The following is a 21,112-nucleotide window of genomic DNA, read 5'->3' as shown; positions in this document are numbered from 1 at the left end:
AACATTTAGAGGAGAGAGACCCAGATTGTGCCTACCTTATTGGATCTGGTAGGATAGCCAAACATCCTCAAGGAGAAGCCATCCCACAGATAACATGATCCACAGATAACATGATCCAGGTGCAATTCAAAGTGCTGATTACTATCTTTAAAACCTATTATCTTTAAAATCTAGGTTTTAAAGATAATAATCAGCACCTTGAATTGTACCTGAAAGGAAACTGGGAGCTGGTGCAGCTCACACAAGAAAGGTATAGAGCAGTGGTGGCGAACCTATGGCACGTGTGCCAGAGGTGGCATTCGGAGCCCTCTCTGTGGGCACATATGCCGTTGCCCCAGCCTTACCTCCTCCCGTGACCCCCTCCTCACCAGCAGCCCCCCTGAAGGAGAGTCGCCCCGAGCGTGGCCCACACGAAGCAGCGCAGCCAAGGACATGGCAGCCAGGCAGCATAGACAAGACTCTACTCTCAAGCCCCATCATGCGCAGTTGATGCTGCGGGGGCGGGCAGAGGGCGTGGCTGCCATGGCGCTGCTGGGCTGCCTGGGCGATCTACGGTGGGCCCTGTAGGTGGTGAGTGGCCCTGCGGGCAGGCAGGGTGGGGGATGGGGTGGGGGTGGAGCAGGGGTGGGTAAGGGGGGTAGAATGGGGCAGGGCCAGTTTTGGGGCACTCGGTCTCTAAAAGGTTCGCCATCACTGGTATAGAGGTAGTCCTTGACTTACAACAGTTCATTTAGTGACCGTTCAAAACTACAACGGCGCTGAAAATTGCAATATCCCCATGGTCACATGATCAAAATTCAGACACCTGGCAACTGTCTCATATTTATGATGGTTACAGTGTCCCAAGGTCATGGGATTCCCTTTGGTGACCTTCCGGGGAAGTCAGATTCGATTAACAGCCATATTACTAACTTAACGACTGCAGTCATTCCCTTAACAACAGTGGCAAGAAAGGTCATAAAAGGGGACAAAACTCATTTACAGTAATAAATGTCCCCCTTAGCAACAGAAATATTGGGCTCAATTGTGGTCATAAATTGAGGACCACCAGTAATGTGGGCTAACCTAGAGGTGCCCAGCATTGTCCACAATTGCTTTACAGATCAATAGTAGCTTCTGAGTAATCTTCAAGGGCAGCCCCATGTAAAGTGCCTGGCAATAATCCAAACAGATATATGAGTGATTATATCTTCAACTCTATTCCAAGAATGTCTCAAGCGCAACTTTCTCCAAACACCTTCCAAATGTTCTTAGGCTACAATTTCCCATCCTGCCTAAATAGTGTGGGAAGAATCCAGAGAAAGAAATATTTTGGGAAATATTAAAAAGGCAGAATATATTTCCCCAAAGGATCTTAAAGGCAGAAACCAATACACACACACACACACACACACACACACACACACACACACACACCGGCAAGTCTCTCTGCCCCAAACAGAAACCAGGTCTGCAGAAATGCAGATGTGATAATCTTGTCAGAAAGATTGGAGCCAGGAAGCTTGGATTAGAAAGACAAAGATCTCTAGAATCAACAATCCCTCACACCAAAAATCAACAGTCATCAGCCACAGCCACAGGGAAGCAGGGACATAATAGGATTAACCCACCACTCCCTATTACATGTGGTCAGCTTTCTCAGAGCCATCTTTCTGTCTGGCTCTTCTCTTCAATAAACTACTTCTTTCTAAAGCAGTCTCCATTTTGATTATTCCCAGCTTGGACTGGACCCTGATGAAGATTTTTCTTTCAACAATAGCATGGCCATTGCATTCACATGGATTGTAGACCAAGAAATCTAGGGGTTTATGAAGACTGTTCTTAAAGCTTTTCAGTCTTTGAAAAGATGCATCCAGACATGTTGGGGTTATGATGTCCAAAATTCACTGTTGTTGTTGTACCACCACTTTTGAAAGCACAAGTTTGGGGGAAACTGGGCTAGACTCACTGGGCCCAGTGCCTTAGGAGCTCTAGTATCCATCCTATTGAAATGAATGGGACATTATAAAACATGGTGGAAAACTGATGACTTAGCAAATCTTCCTTCCATTGTGTGATTGCAAAAACAACAACAGATTGTTGATTTGTGGAAGCAGATTGCATGTATTATTTCTGCAAAGACGATGCAAACCGATCAAGTTTCTTTTTAGAAGAATGAGGGAGAGAAAACAAAGCAAAATAAAACCAAGCAGTTAAAAAGCAACTCTAGAGTTATTATGGGTAGTAAAGTTTACTTTCAGATCTGATGTAAATCTAATTTTAGAAAAAGAGTGAATAACATGATAGTGATATTGGATTCGAGGCAAGTTTGGTGGACTGAATACCCTTTATTCTACAAAGTTAAATAATGATATCACAGCAGCAGCCAATAAGCCAGACTGAATACAGTACCCATATTCTGGCTATTGAATCTTGCTTATTGGCTGCTATTAAAGTATTATTTATCTTTGAGGATTGTATCTCAGAATAAAGTATTATCTCTGTGTATCTACCTCAACCTATTCAAGCATTTTCTAAATACCAGTTCTTGTTCAATTTGGATTCTTCACACCCTTAACTAACTAAACTAAATCCATTTTTCTGGATTTGCACTACTCATTGAATCCTAAATTAGTTATCAGGTAAGGGTCACCTCACACATTATGCCACTCAAAAGCCAAATGCAAGTTAATTCCTTATATATTTGAATCTGCTGAGTTTTTGTTTCTTCTGGTTAAATATTTCATGTAAGACAGCCTTTAAAAACCTCCTATTGACAGTGTTCCTTCCAAGGTTGTTTTTAAGCTGCTTTTATAAATTTTCTTGAGTTAGTACACTCTCACAAATAGGGGTAGGACTGTTATAAATCTCTTTACCGCTAATGTGATTCTAGACTAACTCCCATTAAGTGCAGGAAAAAAGTAAGTCACTGAGGATCAAGACTGGATCTTCCTGCCTCCAGCTTTTCTATCCTCTCCAAATTCTCAATATCCTGATTAGAAATTCTGAGTGGATACACACATGGCACTTTTAACTGTTTTTATAGTTTTAGAATTGTAAGCCACTCAGAGTCATTTGGCTGAGATGGGCAGTTTTAGAGAATGAATGAATGAATGAATGAATGAATTTATGAATTTATGCCATTGTATATCTAACCATGGCATAGTGAATTAATCATAATTGGCTGGGATTGCAGAACACATAAACCTTAGTTTACCATTAGTACAGTGGTTCTCAACCTATGGGTCGCGACCCCATTTGGGGTCGAACGACCATTTTATGGGGGTCGCCAAACAACACGATCCGCCATTTTTCCCCCTCGGGGTGCGCGCTGCGCATGCGCACCGCGCATGGGGGCGCCGCCGCGCATGGGGCAGCGCGTCCGTGTGACGGGGGTCGCCGTCACACAAACGTTGAGAACCGCTGCATTAGTAGCTGGTAACACCACACTAAACCAGGGATCTTCAAACTTGGCCCTTTTATGACTTGTAGACTTCATCTCCCAGGGAATTGAAGTCCACAAGTCATAAAAAGGGCCAAGTTTGAAGACCCTTGCACTAAACCAAATGGAGCAGACTTGTTCCCTATCTCAAAGAACCCTGTTTCAAGTAGTAGCACCTCCTGATAGCAGGAACTGTTTGGTGGTGGGTTGGATGTCACTGGGAAGTGATGGATTGTCTTCAGTACAGAAATTGGATGTCCATATGTTTACTTGGCTCAGTGAACAGCCAGGAAGTGATGAACTGTCTTCTACTAGATTGGTGTTTCCCAACCTTGGCAACTTGGAGATGTGTGGACTTCAACTCCCAGAATTCCACAGACAACAATGCTGGCTGTGGAATTCTGGAAGCTGAAGTCCACACATTTTCAGGTTGCCATGGCTGAGAAACAATGTACTAGAGAAGCAAGCTGGATGTTCATCTCTTTAGAGGAAGAGGCAGATTAATAGCTGAGAAATTCTTCAGGAATTCCACGAATGTTTAGGACAAGATCACCTGTGGGCCTGCAATGGACAGGGCCTCATAAACATATTTCACCCTTCCTTTTCTACTCTTCACATGTGCACTTATGTGTTCTCATTTAGAGAAAATCATACTTCATTTATACATACGCAGCCCGTCTTATTGTCCATCATGACAATCCATTTGACTTGCTCTATGCACAATGTTTGCATATGAGATGTAGGTTTGCCTAATGCAACAGAATCAGAAAATCATAGGGCTGGAAGAATTCTCAGAGATGTTCTAGTCCAGGGCTGGCTCAGGAATTCTGGGAGTTGAAGTCCACGAGTCATAAAAGAGCCAAGGTTGCCTACCCCTGTTCTAGTCTAACCCCCTTCTCAAGGCAGAAGTATACCATCCCAATCAAGTTTTTGAAAACCTCCAGTGATGGAGCACCCCAACACCAGGTGGCAAGATATTCCACTGATTAATTGCTCTCACTGTCAGAAAGTTTCTGCTTACTTCTATGTTGGATATCTCTTTAACAAGCTTCCACCCATTACTTCTTGTCCTGCCCTCAGGTGCTTTGGAAAATGTCAGACGCCTCTTCTCTGTGACAGCCCCTCAAGGAGAAGGCACCTTACACTACAGGAAACAAATGAATTGCAAAAGCTCTTTTAACTCTGATTTTGTGGTATAGAAGAATTTTGAATTCATATCCAAGCCCTTTATTCCTCCAAATATATATTGTTCCATAAATCTTCTTTTTCCTCAATATGGAGCTCTAAATTATTCCTCGTTTCTCAGATATATTTTTTTTTCTTCATTGCAGCATCCTGAAGAAGCTTCTGTTTAAAGTTAGGCTTGAAAACCTGCCACTCCATCTGCAGAATTAATTAATTCCTTTATAACAGCTTCAGTGCTAATATATTTGAAGGGCGCCAGCTTGGGCAGGTTTTTTTGTAAATCTCACAGGGCAACCCATATGCCTAAAATAATCCTTCCTGATAATGCATTAGCTGGTTGAATTCTTTCGTTACACAGAAAAAGCTAACTTGATTACAAAGCCTCAGCAGCGTGCCAGAGTTGGCTTTCGGTCTGTAAATGGATGAATAGAACATTGGAAAGGGGGATATTTGATCAGTGAAAATGTTTCAGCTTAAGAGCGAATACGAAATCTTATCAACAAACTGGTAGCTGGTAGTTTCAGGCAAATAAAGATTGACACATTCACTTAAGTTTACAAAACAGAGTAAATGATGTAGCAATTCTTGTCCTGCCTTCCAAAGCGCCTGAAGGCAGGACAAGAAGCAACGGATGGAAACTAATCAAGGAGAGAAGCAACCTAGAACTAAGGCAGTGGTTCTCAACCTGTGGGTCGGGACCCCATTTGGGGTCGAACGACCATTTCACGGGGGTCGCCAAACAAGGCTGTCCGCCATTTTCCCCCCCTTTTCCTTGGCCACGCCCCTGGTACTCGGTGATGTATAAGTGGTTGGGGGTCACCACAACATGGGGAACTGTATTATGGGGTCACGGCATTAGAAAGGTTGAGAACCACTGAACTAAGGAGAAACTTCCTGACAGCTAGAACAATTAACCAGTGGAATAACCTGCCTCCAGAAGTGGTGAATGCTCCAACATTGGAAGATTTTAAGAAGAGACTGGACAGCCATTTGTCCGAAATGGTATAGGGCAGTGGTTCTCAACCTTTTTAATGCCACGACCCCCAACTGGTCATAAGTCAAGGACTACTCAACCGGTCGTAAATCAAGGACTACTCAACTGGTGCAGCACCGTTTGCAGAATGGGACTTTTGGCGGGCTCAGCAGGGCAGAGACAGCCTGGACAATTCCTATTGGCTTTCAAAAGCCAATAGAATAAAAGGGAGTAGCACAGCTAAGGAAAAAGGGAAAAAATGGTGGACTGCGTTGTTTGGCGACCCCCGTGAAATGGTCGTTCGACCCCAAGTGGGGTCCCGACCCACAGGTTGAGAACCACTGGTATAGGGTTTTCTACCTGAGCAGGGGGTTGGACTAGATGACCTCCAAGGTCCCTTCCAACTTTATTATTATTATTTTTATTATATCAAATCCCAACGTGTATGAATATCTATGAATCCCAGCAGAGTAAAGACTTCTCTCATTCTATTGTCCCATACACAGCAAAAACAAAACCTTAGACTTATTTGGTCTCTTTCTTCTTTTCAATAAAACCACAGCTTAATTTTTTTTTTCAAAATTCATTAGAAGATAGTGCATAACAGAGCACTCATACTCCAAAAAAAAAGCCCCCACAGCTCTCCTGCTTCAAACCAGTATTGCAGAAAACAGAACCCACAGACACTTGAACATTTTCTTTCTGTTCTAAAGGGTTTTATTTGAGAGACAATTTCCCTTTCTTACAGCTGAATGGGCGATAGCACCTATGTCATGGGTGTCAAACTCACCACGTCACGTGACGTGTCGCGACGTATCATGACTCTTTTTGCATTGCCGGCAACGGGGTGGGCGCAGCTTCAGTATGATGAAACCGGCCCGCGGGCTGGCTGTTTGACACCCCTGCGGTAATAGGTACAAGTCGTCCTCCACACATGACCACAATTTATGTTGCGAAGCAAGCTGGTTGTTAAGAGAATCACACCCCAATGAGTAAGGTAAGGGCTACCTATACTTTCAACACTGCAAGCAACATTAACTGCAGAAGTGGAAAATGTTCTTGCAATTAGGGTCCATAGTTTTTTTTATTTTAAATTCAACCTCAAAGGATTGCAAAGACAGTGGCTGGTTGCACCAGCCGAAGCAGTGGCATTGCTTGTTTTTTGTGAGATGGGATTTAAGGGCTAAAATAGCACCCCCTTTCTCCCTTAGACCAAGCACCACAGGGAAGAAACTTGACTCTTCCTTAACCTTGTTTCATTCAGCAATATAAAGATGCCTGAAAAGAAAGCCAATTCTCCATGCATTAAACTGAATACAGTCTTTCTTCTAAAAACCAAGAGTAATTCTGATAAATCTATCATCTGGATTCATATTAACATGAGTAGATTGCTATATTTGTTTGTGGGTTCTTTCCGCAAGTTGATGGATAATTTCTAAATCATTAGAATGGTGTTAGCATTGTACTTAAGGTAGCAATTGAGCCTGGGGAAAACCAAGTTAAAATTCTCCTTCAGCCAGGAAAACTTACTGAATAACTTCAATCAATCATTGGGACTCATGCCAATCTAGTGGGAGTGGTGGTTGTGAGGCAAAATCGGATAGGACAGACACCGTCTCAGACTCTTGGTGGGAAATATATAAATAGAATATTATGGAACAATTGAACAGTTTGGATCTTGAATAGAAAGCATTGATAGGGCAGAAAAGGAGGAGGATGAAATCAGAAAATTTCTATAAGCTGTGAAAGGATTTGTAGCAATGGGCTCATTCAGATAGAGAGATGCAATCAGTGGCCAGGCTTTGTGTGTGAGGTCAATGTTCAGGAAGGTGCAGGAGCAAAGTCTAGTTCATCTTGCAATTTCCTGTTTCAGATTCGTAACCTTTAATGGCCACATATGCTTATAAATAATTAGCATGCTAGACACCAAATGTTCTCTTCTCATGTAGCCCTAAAACATCTTGTTGAAATAATAATAATAATATTGGCATTGATAAATTTGCTATTAGTCAATTGCAAAAGGCGGCCTTATTAGGAACTGCTTCCATTCTGTGACAATATCTGTAATACCATCAAACATCCACATCTGCCTATCCCAGGTCCTGGGTAAGGACTCGATAGGTAGACAAAATGCCAAATCCAGTCTGAACATCTGGCTGACTATGCGATGATAATAATAATAATAATAATAATAATAATAATAATAATAATAATAATAATAATAATAATAAAACCTGTAATACCATCAAACATCCACATCTGCCTATCCCAGGTCCTGGGTAAGGACTCAATAGGTAGACAAAATGCCAAATCCAGTCTGAACATCTGGCTGACTGTGCGATGATCCATAATAATAATAATAGAGTTGGAAGGGACCTTGGAGGTCATCTAATCCAACCCCCTTCTCAGGCAGGAAACCCTATACCATTTCAGACAAATGGCTGACCAGTCTCTTCTTAAAAACTTCCAGTGTTGGAGCATTCACCGCTTCTGGAGGCAGATTATTCCACTGATTAATTGTTCTGTCAGGACATTTCTTCATAGATCTTAATTGATTAGAGCAGGGGTGTCAAACTCACAATGTCACGTGACGTGCCGCGACTTTTTTTTGCCATTGCCGGCAATGGGCTGGGTGCGGTTTTGCTATGATGCATCCAGCAGTTTGACACCCCTGGATTAGAGGGGAAAGACTCTTGAGAGATCTTCATAGATTCCTAGATTAGATCTTCATAGTTTAGAGGGGGAAAAGGTTAAGAAACAGGGAAACAATTTTCATTTTTGAGTTGTCAGATATGATTGGTCCGAAACGACCATCATCATGCTGTTTGGCACTGTTATCTGTGGATGAAAGGAGTTAAAGTCCAACCAGAAGTGGTCACTGCTGAAGATGAAAATTACTTGGAGCCAATGCAGGTGTGATGGGAGTTTCACACACACACACACACACACACACACACACACACACACACACACACTGCCCTTATAAGAACTCTCAGCTCATACAGATGACATCCATAGCATCCTGTTTTCCAAATGTTTTTGAAATGTGCATTGGATAATTTGTCCAGCCTAGCTGAACAAGTGATGAAAAGGAAAGGCACCTGGATCATAGCTTTGGTCTCTTGCCTCCTCTTGCTTTCTGTAGCTCAGATGAGCTCCCTGTTCTACAGAAAAGGCAGATTGCCATATTGCTGGCTAGTTGCCAAACAGGGAACAATGCGTAAATGCAAAAAGGCAGGTGAATCCACATGCCCATATGGGTGGCCTGATTTGCACAGCATGCTAAAGTAGACTAAATAGATTTCTGGCATAGATTGAAGAAAGCAGCTCATCAGGTTAAACCACGATAAGCTACCTTAATCCATTATTTATTTGAGCATAGGATGTTATACAAGCACAGCAACTGTATTTTGCTAACAAGAGGGTTGGGTTTTAACATATTGTATGAACCCAGCTAGAGGGGCCTTCATTAGATTTCCAAATCATAAAAAGCAAGCCCTTTGGAATCCGATTAGGATATAATTATATCCCTGAAAAGATGAGAACCCTCTCCCAATACAAGTCTGAAACCTGTCTGGAGTTAGGTACAGATGAGTGCTGTTTTTATCTTTATTTTATTTTATTTTGCTTCCTCTCATTCAGTTGCTATGTTCACCTCATTTAATTTCAAGGAAGAATTGTGCCAATTTAAGCCAACTGATGCTTTCAGAAATGGAATAATATATATATATATATATATATTTAAGTCGTTCAATGCTGTCGTGACATTTGTGTGCATAGCTAAGCGATGCCTACATGCACACACATCCACACATCTCCTCTTGCTTTTTGTCACTAGCTTGTGAATGAGCAACAAGAAAGCCGGCCACTTCTGAGTCCTTCCATAGATGACTTTCTTTGCGAAACGAAATCGGAAGCTATTGCACGTCCGGTGACGTCAAATACCGCAGGTAACAGATCTTGCATTCACTCTTGTTCCGTTGCAATTTGTTTCCAATCTCTGCTTGATGTTTGTTTCTCGGCCTACTGCTTTTTGAAGCTCCCCACCAAAAAAAACAACAACAAAGATTTTCTCTCATTTGAGGGGGAAGAAACCAGTGGTTCTTAATGGCACATGTGCTTGTGATATTTGACACTGTTCAAATATGTCCAAAAAATTTGAAAACCCATGAGAATCAGTGGGGTTTCCAAAAGAAAGGGCTGGTACATATATATAAGTTGCCATGTGAGTTGAAAGCTATATTCTTAGATATTTATATCATTGGTTTCTCCTGAAACAAAGTGTTATTGGCTAATCATAGAGCCAGGGTTCTGGATGGAATGCATTTTTCATCTGGCATACAAAGATAGTTTTGATGCTAAATAAAGTTCACTGCTGCTTTTAAAAATTCAGTATAAATATAAGGGGGGAAATGCAAGTAGCACAAAATCTGGGTTTTGACAATAAAGGTGTGAAAACAAATTTCTTGGCTCCTGTTGATGTTTAACAAGTCAGGTCAGCCTAGATAAAAATATCATGATGCCAAGAGAGTTACCTCTGGAAGAGAAAAAGACCATAATATCTTACTAGAACACATGTTTGCATATATAATAACAACAGAGTTGGAAGGGACCTTGGAGGTCTTCTAGTCCAACCCCCTGCTCAAGCAGGAGACCCTACTTACCAGGAGTGTCAAACTGCCGGCCCGCGGGCCAGTTTCATCATACCAGAGCTGCGCCCCCCTCCCCATTGCCAGCAATGGCGAAAAAGCTACGATATGTCGCGCGATGTCACGTGACATCACGAGTTTGACATGCCTGCTATATACCATTCCAGGCAAGTGGTTACTATTTCCACACAATCTCACATTTCAGGATTTCCAAATATCTGACTTTAAACAAGTTAGGAGTGCATTTCTGCAAAAAGAGAGAGAGGGGGTTTCACAAGAAAACTGGAAGTGATGGAAGAAATAAAAGACTCCTAAGGGAAATTTTAAGAGGTTCAGGAGCCATTAGTACTCCATAAAGGCAAAAGCTTTTTTCCTAAGGTTTGAAGACAAAAACATAAAATCTCACATTCACCTGAAGGCAATACATGAGAAAAATCTTCTCTATAACTTTCAGAAGTTACTGCTAGTTGGTTTAGCCAATTTTCCCCAACACCAGTTTCACTTTGTCCTATACTGACTAGGAAATGTGAAAGTTGCAATCCAACTTATCTGGGGTGAACCAAAATGGAGAACACTGTGGACCTATAGTTTCTATGTAAGGTTTTTTTTCATAGCCTGATACTCTCCAGGTGTCACTCTTAGAATTCCCAACCATCATGCATTCCCAACATATTTTGGCTGCAGAAAGAAAGTGTAATGACAACACCCAGTCTTCCTAAAACATTTTTGCTAGTTATTTTACTTAGCTTAGTCTAATAGCCACATAACTGCCTCACTTATTCCAAATGAGATTGTCCATCAAATCACATATGCATTCTGAGTGGCAAGAACCCTCTAAGGTGTGTGTGTGTAGGACCTGGTAAGACTGAACCACAAACCATTTGCATGCAAGGGATGTGTTATGTACACATCCCTCTCATCCAGATGAGGTGATTTGAATACAGGGTTGCAAATAAATTAATCTGTCCTGCCAGCTGTCATTAGGGAAATATACCTTTGCATATTAGATTCACAAACGGTATCAAATTTAGATGAATTTGTAAGACTTTTTAGCCTTGTTGCTATTCCACCCAATGCAGGATCTGGTTTTTGACAAAAAAAAAAAAGAAGAAGAAGAAGGATATGCTGTAAAACAGGATAAACTTCTTCTGTCTTCTCATTCATTTATGGTTTCTCCAACAATATTTGTAGACCCATATTGAATATGGCTTTTATATCCTCTTTTCTACATAATCAAATGAGTATAGTAGGACAATAATTTCAAAAGAGCATCCAAAGAGGGAACCAGAAAGAACTAAAGATCACAATGAAAGGAGAAAAACACTTAATTTTAACTTACTAATATTGAAGCAAAATATTTTAACATTGGATATGTTGAAGGATAAGTTTGAACAATGGATGCAGAAGTTAATGTTAAGCCTGCCTCTATAATAGATTGCATTTACAATGTTATGAAAAAAGAACAGGTTTTACCCAGCAACACTGAGACTGATCTGAAAATGAATTTATAAATGACAGGTTATATAAGAATGATGCAGAAAAAGATGCTGCAGTAGACGTATGAAAGAAATCAACTGAGGGCTTGATAATTAAAAGGGATGTACAAATAATGAACCAAGAGAGTAACCTGGATAATCTTCCTATACTGGATTTACAAAGAGGCTTTAAAAGAATTGTGTGTTAAAGTTTTAAAAGAATTGTGTGAAAAAGGACAAAGAAAAATCTGGAAGAAGAAATCAAGTTCTATTTGAAGAGATTAAAGATCAAGATGGTTAAAAGTAGAAGGCATGGATATGAAGTTGATTTATTTGATCAAGGTCAAAATAAATATGCTGTTATTTTGGGTAACTCTTAATGGACTTTTGCTGATCAGACTGAAATGAGGTTTTAAGGATTTGTTCACAGATAAAAAGATGAGCGGGGTGGTGAAAATACTCTCTTCCCACTTGGAAGGTTGAGAGTTCCATCCTAGGTGGCGGCAGATGTTTCTCTCTTAGGGCGCAAAGAAAAAAATCTACTACTCCGTGTGGTGTCAGGAAGGACATCCAGCCAGTAAATGCTCAGTTCCATCCAGTTGCCCCAAGCTCCCAAGGGAGCTTTTATAGATAAAAGATAGGATATGTGAAAAAGTTAATATTTGTTGTATTTTAAGAGAAGGTGATTAATTACTAAAATTGTTTCTACTTATGATGAAGGGGACTTTTCTTGTTTATTATATTTATTTTCTTGTTCTTTACACTTATTTTTCCTTCTTTTCTTCATTTTCTATTTTTTCTTTTTAACCTGTATATATATTAGTTGGCATTTTTGCAGTTGTAATTTTTAATGAAGTTACTTTTTTAAAAAAGAGGTCATCCAAAAGGAAAACAATGTACTTTCATTTACCTGAATTACAGGTAAGGTAAAGCCAGAGAATGATAAAGACATATCAGTGTCTTTTTTTTAAATTACATGGATCTTAAGACTTGTGCCACTGCTATTTTGTGCTACAGGTCAGCCCTTTCGTAGGATTCAATCCTCTACCATTGCCTACGTGGTTCCAGGCTTTTAAAAATAGCATGCATGTAATATCCTTTCTTGATGATTCCTTATATTGATTTTCAGAAAGGTTGATGCTCATTTACACAATGAATGTGTCACCTTGCCACGCTTCTATTTAACTATTTTAAACAGAAAGGTCTTCTGATTGATATTTATAGAAATAGCTCTATGGAATTTGGACAAACTGAAGAATTGCTTATAATGGGTCTCAGGTTGTATTGTGATGTACCTGTATTTACCTCGTTTCTGCTTGAAGCATGTAATAATAATAATAATAATAATAATAATAATAATAAGAAGAAGAAGAAGAAGAAGAAGAAGAAGAAGAAGAAGAAGAAGAAGAAGAAGAAGAAGAATAAGAAGAAGAAGAAGAATAAGAAGAAGAAGAAGAAGAATAAGAAGAAGAAGAAGAAGAAGAAGAAGAAGAAGAAGAAGAAGAAGAAGAAGAAGAAGAAGAAGAAGAAGAAGAAGAAGAAGAAGAAGAAGAAGAAGAAGAAGAAGAAGTTGTTGTTGTTGGAAGGGACCTTGGAGGTCATCTAGTCCAACCCCCTGCTCAAGCAGGAAACTCTATACCATTTCAGACAAATGGCTGTCCAGTCTCTTCTTAAAAACTTCCAGTGTTAGAGCATTCACCTCTTCTGGAGGCAGGTGTTCCACTGATTAATTGTTCTAACTGTCAGGAAGTTTCTCCTTAGTTCTAGGTTGCTTCTCTCCTTGATTAGTTTCCATCCATTGCTTCTTGTCCTGCCTTCAGCTGCTTTGGAGAATAGCTTGATTCCCTCTTCTCTGTGGCAGCCCCTGAGATATTGGAACACTGCTATCATGTCCCTCCTCGTCCTTCTCTTCATTAAACTAGACATACCCAATTCCATCAACCTTTCCTTATATGTTTTAACCTCCAGTCCCCTAATCATCTTTGTTGCTCTTCTCTGTACACTTTCTAGAGTCTCAACATCTTTTTTACATCGTGATGACCAAAACTGGATGCAGTATTCCAAGTGTGGCCTTAACAAGGCATTGTAGAGTGGTATTAATACTTTGTGTGATCTTGATTCTATCCCTCAGTTAATTCAGCCTAGCACTGTGTTAGCCTTTTTGGCAGCTGCAGCACACTGCTGGCTCATATTTAAGTGATTGTCCACTAGGACACCGAGATCCCTCTCACAGTTACTACTATTGAGCAAGGTATCCCCTATACTATACCTGTACATTTGGTTTTTCTTGCCTAAATGTAGAACCTTACTTTTTTTCACCATTGAATTTGATTTTGTTAGATAGTGCCCACTGTTCAAGTCTGTCCAGATCCTCCTGTATCCTAAGCCTATCTTCTGGAGTGTTGGCTATTCCTGCCAGCTTGGTATCATCTGCAAATTTGATGTTCCACATCTATCCCCTCGTCCAAATCATTGATGAAGATGTTGAAGAGCACTGGGCCCAGAACAGAGCCCTGGGGCACCCCACTACACACTTCCCTCCATGTAGATGTGGTTCCATTGAGGATCACATGGAGCCCCTGAGCTGATCCTCTTATATTAATCATCAGTGTGGAACTACTATGAGCTGGAAAGTATAAAAAGTAAATAGGTAATTTTTGTGATTTGTAATAAATGTAAGTCATGTGTGTAAGCAGGGATTTCAATCAGAGAGTCACCATTCTTTCCTATAGATCTTTTTTTAGTCCTAACATGAGATACAGGAATCTACCTTCCCTTGCCAACACATATGGATGCAGAGAGAGAGGGGGGGGAGGGAGGGAGGGAGAGAGAGAAACACACACACACACAAATTATCCCATGTTACATTCAGTTTGGATTCCACCTTGACAAAGGCAAAGGAAATTCAGCTTATTTTTTCAAACATTGGAATTACAAAGCACTGTGAAAGTATTAAAATGTCTCTTTTTTTCATAATGGTCCTGTGATAGTTCTGTCAACAGGTCTGGATCTCCTGGACCTCAGTGAACCTGTTTCCCAAACCCAAAGCAAAGTGAAGAAATGGGAGAATTCCTCAAGAGGGGAGAGCTTGAAAGGGTCGACCCATAGAAGGAAGACTGAAAAACCAGATCTTATCTATGTGGACACTGAACAGAAAATCCAACCACTCAAGGGTCCAGAAAAATCATTGGATTTAGGTAGGTAGCTGTTCTGGAGGCATCTTCAACAGAGGTCATGATCAGGAAGATGATAGTAAAGCCTTGGATTGCTATACATATCCACCATCTTAGGGGGCATGATGGCCCAGTGGTAAAGATGCTGAGCTTGTTAGCTAGAATGCTGACAGCCCAGGTTGGAGATCCAAGTACCACATGATGGGCTGAGCTCCCATTATTTGTCCCAGCTCCTGAAACCTAGCAGTTCGAAAGCATGCAAATGTGAATAAATAAATAGGTACTAGTTCGGTGGGAAGGTAACAGCATTCCGTATGCCTCGGCATATAGTCATGCTGACCACATGAACATGGAAGTGTCTTTGGACAATGCTAGCTGCCTGAGCTGGGAAACAGAGATGAGCACCACCCCCTAGAGTTAGACATGACTGGACAGGGAAAACCCTGTTTACCTCTTTATCCACCATCTTGTCAATTTGGACCTGCCCTCCAGTGGACACCACTTGACATTCATATTCTTGAAGGAAAGCTATACTCTATTAAACCTATTTAAATTGCTTTGCAATTTGGTAAGTTTGGTCTTAGTTTGGTAATCTTATTCCTTTGGAATCCATTGGATGTTAGTATATTAGTGAGAGTGTATAGTTTGGTTTTTAGGTGTTGTTCATCAGCTAAGCATTTTGTTCTAGAGATGAGTGTCTTGGCTACAGAGACAGAGAACAAAAAAATGGCAAAGCCCTCCTCCCATACATAAAAGGCACCAAAGACAGAATCAGCAAGATCCTCCACAAACACAACATCAAGACAGCATTCTGCACAAACAGAAAAATATCCACCATCCTAAGAAACCCCAAAGACAAAATTGAGTTAGAAAATCAAGGAGTATATGAAATCCCATGCACCGCTTGCCCCACCACATACATTGGACAAACCAACAGAAGAATAAGTGCATGCATTGAAGAACATAAGAACTCAGTCAAAAAAGAGGAACCAACTTCTTCCCTGGTCCAACACCTTAAAGCCACAGGACACAAAATTGACTTTAAAAAGACCAGAACTATTGCCAAAACTGAACACTTTAATAACAGAATAATCAGAGAAGCCATCGAGATAGAAAAATGCCCACACAGCATGAATAAACGAGATGATACCTCCTGCCTACCAGCCATTTGGAAACCCGCCCTTATTGACAAATGAGTCCGTAACACAAAGAATGATACCAGACCACACTCACAAAAACCATACAGGATGTCATCACCACACATCCACGCAAAAAGCAAACCCAAACTCACACCGATGATGAGGCATGACCGCAAACCAGAAGCCAGACCATGGCTGCATCATTAGCCACTTTAAACCACTCCAATCCATACATGAAGCAAATGACTCCCACCATGAAGATGAGGCAGGACCACAAATGTGAAGCCAAACAACAGCAATGCAACTCACCATCTCATTACCCCCTGCAACTCAGACTAACCTGAGCACAACAAAGCCCCCACCCAAACACAACACTCCCCCAGCCAATCAGAGCACAGCCAACCCCCCCCCATTCAATCAGACCACAGCCAAGCCCCTAACCAATCAGAACACATCTCCACCCAATCAAAACACAGCCAAGCTCCCACCCAATCAGTTCATACCCCCACTGGCAGTTAAAGGGAAGAAACAGCTATGATCACACATTGCTCCTAGAAGCATGAAGCTGAAAACACCAGCCTGAAGATGACGAATGGGACTTCATTGAAACGTCACCAAGACACTTCCAATTTTATGCGGCAGAAAACCTGAATAACCAAAGACCTACATACAAACATCCGTGAAAACCTCAGAAAAGATAGATAGATAGATAGATAGATAGATAGATAGATAGATAGATAGATAGATAGATAGATAGATAGATAGATAGATAGATAGATAGATAGATAGGAGCGATCAGTTCTAAATGGTCCCGTTGGACTAGAACTAGACTAGAATTAAGGACATTCACAACACAGGTTGGGATACTAACTGTAATATTTAGCCTGTTCACCTCTTGGGATTGAGAAGCCAAGGATAGGAAATAATATCTTGCACCATTTCACAGGTACAAATAACGGGTTATTTTAAACAGCAATCTCACGCCAAAGAACTATACCACAGTACTTGGACCACTAATGTGAAGACTGAGGAGGATGAGGTTTAAAATCTTTTAAAGAGGACCTACAGATAATCCTATCTCCTGCATATTTGTTTTGTCAGTACTCTTTCACAACCTGATACCCTTCAGATGGGCTAGATCAGAGGTCCCCAACCTTTTGGGCACCAGGGACTGGTTATGTGGAGAGAGGTTTTTCCGTGGACTGGAGAGGGCGTGGTTTTGTGTGCTGCCTGCATCCAGTGAATGGTACTTTGCTTGTTTGTGCGGCCTGGTACTGGTCCACAGACCGGCGGTTGGGAACCCCTGGGCTAGATTAGAAGTCCTATGTTTCTGTCTAGGATAGGATAGGATGATAGGAGTTGTAGTTCAACACGTGTGGAACAGATCCAGCTGGAAGAAGCAGCATTACAAAAAGCTGCTTCTAATGATCTACAGCTCTTCCAAGGCTCTTCTGTGGCTGCTTTTATGAATCAGGGGGAAAAAGTCATTCTTTTTCAGAGCGCATCTTCAACTTGTAACTCTGGTTCATCTGCTGGTCTTTGAATACTTCACTGTGTTCACACAAGCTTAACTAACCTGTTAAATTAAGCCATTATTTAAACGTGCGTGTTATATTGAATTGTAAACCTGTCTGGGTTTGCACTTCACCCAAACCCAACTAAACTGTACCTACGTTTAACTCCAACCAAGTTTAATAGTTGATGCAAATGCAAACACCAAGTTGTTATCCCATAACTGGTTAAGGGTGTTATGTGAATGCATCCATTGTATTCTCTACTGCAGCAGCAGCAGATATGAAACTCACAGTGGAGAGGGCGTGCGACAATTTCCTTCTTTCTTTGGTTTCAAGAGAAAGAAATCTATTTCTGAGATGCCCTTTTCCTGCTGTGACTTAGCTAACCTTTCTGAAATAAAAGAGCTAGTCAGGGTCGGCCTTGGTTCATGCTTGGATGAAGGGACACCATTCTGGTCCAGAGGAATAGGTTGGACCAAAAGGTCAAATAAACCTCTTGAAAGAAAGCAGTACAGGTAGTCCTCAACTTATGAGCACAATTGTCTGCAAAATTTCTGTTGTTAAGCAAGACAGTTGATAAGCGGATTTTGTCCCATTTTATGACCTTTCTTGCTACAGTTGTTAAGTGAACCACTGCAGTTGTTAAGTTAGTAACACAATTGTTAAGTGAATCTGGCTTCCCCATTGATTTTGCTTGTCAGAGGGTCCCCAGGATCTTGCTGTCAACTGTCCATTTGGCATTTCCAGAAAAAGAAACTCCTGGGACATGATTTTATCAAGAGTATAATACTTTCCTGAAAATTTATATTGGCACAGAAGAAATGAAACCAGATCTGGATTTCCCACGCAAAAGCTTACTTAATTAAACAATAGCTTCACTCGCCCCTGTCCAATAGTAATATGTCTTCTTGTTATGGGAAAAGTCCACCTGCGTTATTGCAGGCTCAAAGACACCTCAGTTGCCTAGGTACCATCTCTCCCACCTTTGCATTCCATTCCACAATCTCTGTTCTGTTTTTTGTCAAATTATGAGTGATGGAGAAAATGTAGGTGAAAGGGCGAATCAGTCTTGACAACTGCAACTGTCATAAATATGAGTCAGTTGCCAAAGGTCTGAATTTGGCCACAGGGATGTTGCATCAGCCCTAAGTGTGAAAACGGTCGTACGTCCCTTTTTTCAGTGTCATTGTAACTTTGAACAGTTACACTAAATGAATGGTTGTAAACTGAGGACTACCAATAGCTAGACATTCCTGTGTTGTTATTGCTAAGATGGCTACAAGGCGTCTAGTTGAACTGGAGAGAGACTTAATATTTGCTTTTCTTCCAAGAATTCATTTTCTTTTGCCTTATCCAGTCAATATCCAGGGGCAACTAGAAAAATGGGATGAAGTCAAGCATCGTGGAGAAAGAGCTGGCAAAGCTTCTTCAGGTCCTGAGAGAAGATCATCATCTTCTAAAGTTCCATCAAAAGAATTTGTGTGGTAATTTGTGCTTTTAACTTTCTCTGAGGACCAATCCTCTCATTGGTTGAGATGAATTATCCTACCTCATTCTACCCGTGTCATCCTGACAATTAGAACAATTAATCAGTGGAACTTCAGAAGTCATGAGTGCTCCATCGCTGATTGGGCAACCACCTGTCTGAAATGGTATAGGGTCTCCTGCCTGAGCAGGGGGGTTGGATTAGAAGACCTCCAAGGTCCCTTTCAAACTACAGATTCTGGGCAACCTGTAGTTAATTTCTTAGCCATACAACATTCATAACCTGCCATCCCACACCTGCAATTTAGTTGACTATCATGCCTATAAGGAGATGACTCAAACCAATGGGAAAGCAGGGAACAGCTCAGCCACAAATCATGTGTGCATTGTATAATGATATACTACAGGAAGAGAACCAAGAGAAATGCTTGTTAGTGTTTAAAGCTGAGCATGACTTCAACATAAAATGGTCAGAAAACAATTGACGGTGGCAGTTAGAATTCATGGACTCATTCTCACTTGTATCTCAATCATCTTGAGGATAGTCTGTTGCATTGCGCTCTACATGGGGCTGCCCTTGAAAACTATTCAAAAGCTACAGTTGGTTCAGAATGCCACAGTATCAACAGTGATGTGTGGGCCATGCAATGATCACATAACACCTTTGCTGAGAGTGAACTGCACTAATCACCAATTACTCCTGGGTGCAATTCAAGGAGGTACAATTTTGTTCTTTTGTAGGTTGGCGAAAAACAGTTCACAGCCTGAGCTGGCCACCGGTAAAACCACACTGGAATCTATTTCAGCCACAGATTTAGAATTAGACCCTGCACCAAAGGTAAGAGCTGGCTTTTATTTAGACTAGTTGTGTTTTGAAGCAGTCCAAAACGGTGGTGTATTCTAGATAATATTCATATTTTGCAAATCAGTAATATTAATCCTGGTATCTGCATCATTACTAACACTATTAGTTATTTTAATATTATTTGACATTTAATGTAGTATTTTTTATTTTTTTTAAAACAAATTTTATTGGTTTTTTGATTCTTAGAACAAAGTGCTTAAGACACACCATAGTGCTGGGGTAATCAAACATCCAGAAATAAAACCATATATGAATAACTCAAATCAATACATTAAATATTCCCTCTCTATTTCCCTCAATTAACCTAATACATTTAAAATAATCCATTTCTAATTTAAATTTCTAACAATCCTAAACCTGTTTTAGAGCTTTGTGAATTTACAATTAGGATAATCAAATTTGACTTTAAAGAAACAGATTATCAATTCAGGTATCCCTTCCAGATATATTCTAGATCTCAATCTCTTAAATCCTTAATTTTATCACAAATCTCATTTATTTCTTCTTTCACTACACAATATATCTCCTAATTAAAGTAAAATATTAGTCTATCCTATACATATATAATCCATCAATCAATCAATCTCTTTAAGATAACAAAATAACAAAGTAACATCAAACCTTAAATAATTTCAGCCCATTGGACCAAATTCAAATTTAATCCAGTTAATTATTATACCTAATAACGTCCATATTGTCAAGCAAGAACATCATCTTACTAATTTAACATACTCAATTAGTTATTAAATCAATCCAGATCTAAAACGCCTCTTCAGTTTTCTTCATTCCATTACATAATAGTTTTCATACAAATAAACCTATTATTCCAAAGAATACATTCTTAATCTATTTAAAATATATATTCTAATAATCACCCATTTTTCTCTTATTTCTAACTCTAAATCTTAATCCTTAAATCAATCCATAATTCTACAGTGCCATTGATCCATCACATATAATTTTGAATTTAACTTTTCAGTCTTCTTCTGGCCTTTTTTTGTGCCAGACAGGTTTCCATAACAAAGCTTCCCTTTCAGCCAATAAGACTCTCTTTGTTGCTTGTAGCATCATTTGAGACAGTAAGAAGCATCCCGTTCTCTGCATTGGGCGTCTAATTCTCTTTTTTTAAAAAAAAAACAAATTTTATTGGTTTTTTAAGTTCTTAAAGCAACATATTCAGGACACACCGTGGTGCTGGGGTAATCAAATATCTTAAAACAAGACATATATACA

General features: G+C 40.2%; 1 protein-coding gene across 9 annotated transcripts in view; it reads left to right on the top strand.

Annotated features, from left to right (window-relative positions):
- Nucleotides 1–21,112, top strand: part of PEX5L (peroxisomal biogenesis factor 5 like) — a 174,098-nt gene that overhangs the window by 125,930 nt on the left and 27,056 nt on the right. For 8 of the 9 annotated variants that reach the window (XR_005558155.1, XM_039355452.1, XM_039355451.1 and 5 more), the window contains 4 exons: nucleotides 9,418–9,529; nucleotides 14,694–14,900; nucleotides 18,887–19,013; nucleotides 19,756–19,852. Coding sequence is in view for 8 of the 9 variants with exons in the window: in XM_039355452.1 (XP_039211386.1) it covers nucleotides 9,418–9,529; nucleotides 14,694–14,900; nucleotides 18,887–19,013; nucleotides 19,756–19,852 (543 nt within the window). In the remaining variant the exon portion in view is untranslated. The remainder of the gene's footprint in view (nucleotides 1–9,417; nucleotides 9,530–14,693; nucleotides 14,901–18,886; nucleotides 19,014–19,755; nucleotides 19,853–21,112) is intronic. The other variant, XM_039355450.1, reaches the window with a different exon arrangement.

This window comes from Crotalus tigris, unplaced genomic scaffold (genome assembly GCF_016545835.1).
Source record: "Crotalus tigris isolate CLP2741 ecotype Arizona unplaced genomic scaffold, ASM1654583v1 scf7180000018690.2240587, whole genome shotgun sequence".
NCBI lineage: Eukaryota > Metazoa > Chordata > Lepidosauria > Squamata > Viperidae > Crotalus > Crotalus tigris.
Note: the sequence above shows the minus strand (reverse complement) of the source record. Positions and strands in the feature narration are given on the sequence as shown.